This window comes from Pan paniscus, chromosome 3 (genome assembly GCF_029289425.2).
Source record: "Pan paniscus chromosome 3, NHGRI_mPanPan1-v2.0_pri, whole genome shotgun sequence".
NCBI lineage: Eukaryota > Metazoa > Chordata > Mammalia > Primates > Hominidae > Pan > Pan paniscus.
The window spans coordinates 94,968,657-94,970,718 of NC_073252.2; the positions used below are offsets into that span (position 1 = coordinate 94,968,657).

Genomic DNA, 2,062 nt, shown 5'->3' on the forward strand with positions numbered 1-2,062 from the left:
TTGAATTTTGTCAAAGGCCTTTTCTGCATCTATTGAGATAATCATGTGGTTTTTGTCTTTGGTTCTGTTTATATGCTTGATTACGTTTATTGATTTGCATACCACTGCTCAACAAAATAAAAGAGGACATAAATAAATGGAAGAACATTCCGTGCTCATGGATAGGAAGAATCAATATCATGAAAATGGCCATACTGCACAAAGTAATTTATAGATTCAACGCCATCCCCATCAAGCTACCAATGACTTTCTTCACAGAATTGGAAAAAACTACTTTCAAGTTCACATGGAACCAAAAAAGAGCCCGCATTGCCAAGTCAATCCTAAGCCAAAAGAACAAAGCTGGAGACATCACGCTACCTGACTTCAAACTGTACTACAACATTACAGTAACCAAAACAGCATGGTACTGGTACCAAAACAGAGATATAGATCAATGGAACAGAACACAGGCCTCAGAAATAATACCACACATCTACAACCATCTGATCTTTGACAAACCTGACAAAAACAAGAAATGGGGAAAGGATTCCCTATTTAATAAATGGTGCTAGGAAAACTGGCTAGCCATATGTAGAAAGCTGAAACTGGATCCCTTCCTTACACCTTATACAAAAATTAATTCAAAATGGAATAAAGACTTCAACGTTAGACCTAAAACCATAAAAACCCTACAAGAAAACCTAGGCAATACCATTCAGGACATAGGCATGGGCAAGGACTTCATGTCTAAAACACCAAAAGCAATGGCAACAAAAGCCAAAATTGACAAATGGGATCTCATTAAACTAAAGAGCTTCTGCACAGCAAAGGAAACTACCATCAGAGTGAACAGGCAACCTACAGAATGGGAGAAAATTTTCACAATCTACCCATCTGACAAAGGGTTAATATCCAGAAACTACAAAGAACTTAAACAAATTTACAAGAAAAAAACAAACAACACCATCAAAAAGTGGGCAAAGGACATGAACAGACACTTCTCAAAAGAAGACATTTATGCAGCCAACAGACACATGAAAAAATGCTCATTATCACTGACCATCAGAGAAATGCAAATCAAAACCACAATGAGATACCATCTCACACCAGTTAGAATGGTGATCATTAAAAAGTCAGGAAACAACAAGTGCTGGAGAGGATGTGGAGAAATAGGAACACTTTTACCCTGCTGGTGGGACTGTAAACTAGTTCAACCATTGTGGAAGACAGTGTGGCGATTCCTCAGGGATCTAGAACTAGAAATACCATTTGACCCAGCCATCCCATTACTGGGTATATACCCAAAGGATTATAAATCATGCTGCTATAAAGACACATGCACACGTATGTTTATTGTGGCACTATTCACAATAGCAAGGACTTGGAACCAACCCAAATGTCCATCAATGATAGACTGGATTAAGAAAATGTGGCAGTTGTGGCAGTTGCTGGTCAGTAACAGCCAAGATGCTGTGGAATCTGCTGGCTCTTCATCAGATTGGGCAGAGGACCATAAGCACTGCTTCCCACAGGCATTTTAAAAATAAACTTCCAGAGAAACAAAAACTGTTCCAGGAGGATGATGGAATTCCACTGTATCTAAAGGGTGGGATAGCTGATGCCCTCCTTCATAGAGCCACCATGATTCTTACAGTTGGTGGAACAGCATATGCCATATATCAGCTGGCTGTGGCTTCATTTCCCAATAAAGGAGTGACTTCAATCATCCCAGCAATCACTTGGTTCACATTCATTCAGCTCTCTATGGACCAGTAATCTGATAAATAACCGAGTTCTTCTTTGGGGATCAATATTTATTGACTTGTAGTAACTGCCGCCAATAAAGCAGTCTTTACCATGAAAAAAAAAGAGAAAATGTGGCACATATACACCATGGAATACTATGCAGCCATAAAAAAGGAAGCGTTCATGTCCTTTGTAGGGTCATGGATGAAGCTGGAAACCATCATTCTCAGCAAACTATCGCAAGGACAAAAAACAAAACACCACGTATTCTCACTCATAGGTGGGAATTGAAGAATGAGAACACTTGGACACAGGAAGGGGAACATCACACACT

At 39.4% G+C, this 2,062-nt stretch overlaps 1 protein-coding gene across 1 annotated transcript; it reads left to right on the forward strand.

Moving 5' to 3' along the window:
• Positions 1–1,395: 1,395 nt before the first annotated feature.
• Positions 1,396–1,858, forward strand: LOC117979879 (putative cytochrome c oxidase subunit 7A3, mitochondrial). Its single transcript, XM_063603596.1, has one exon. It carries the CDS (start codon positions 1,450–1,452, stop codon positions 1,756–1,758), a length of 309 nt encoding a protein of 102 aa, XP_063459666.1. The 5' UTR covers positions 1,396–1,449; the 3' UTR covers positions 1,759–1,858.
• Positions 1,859–2,062: the final 204 nt, after the last annotated feature.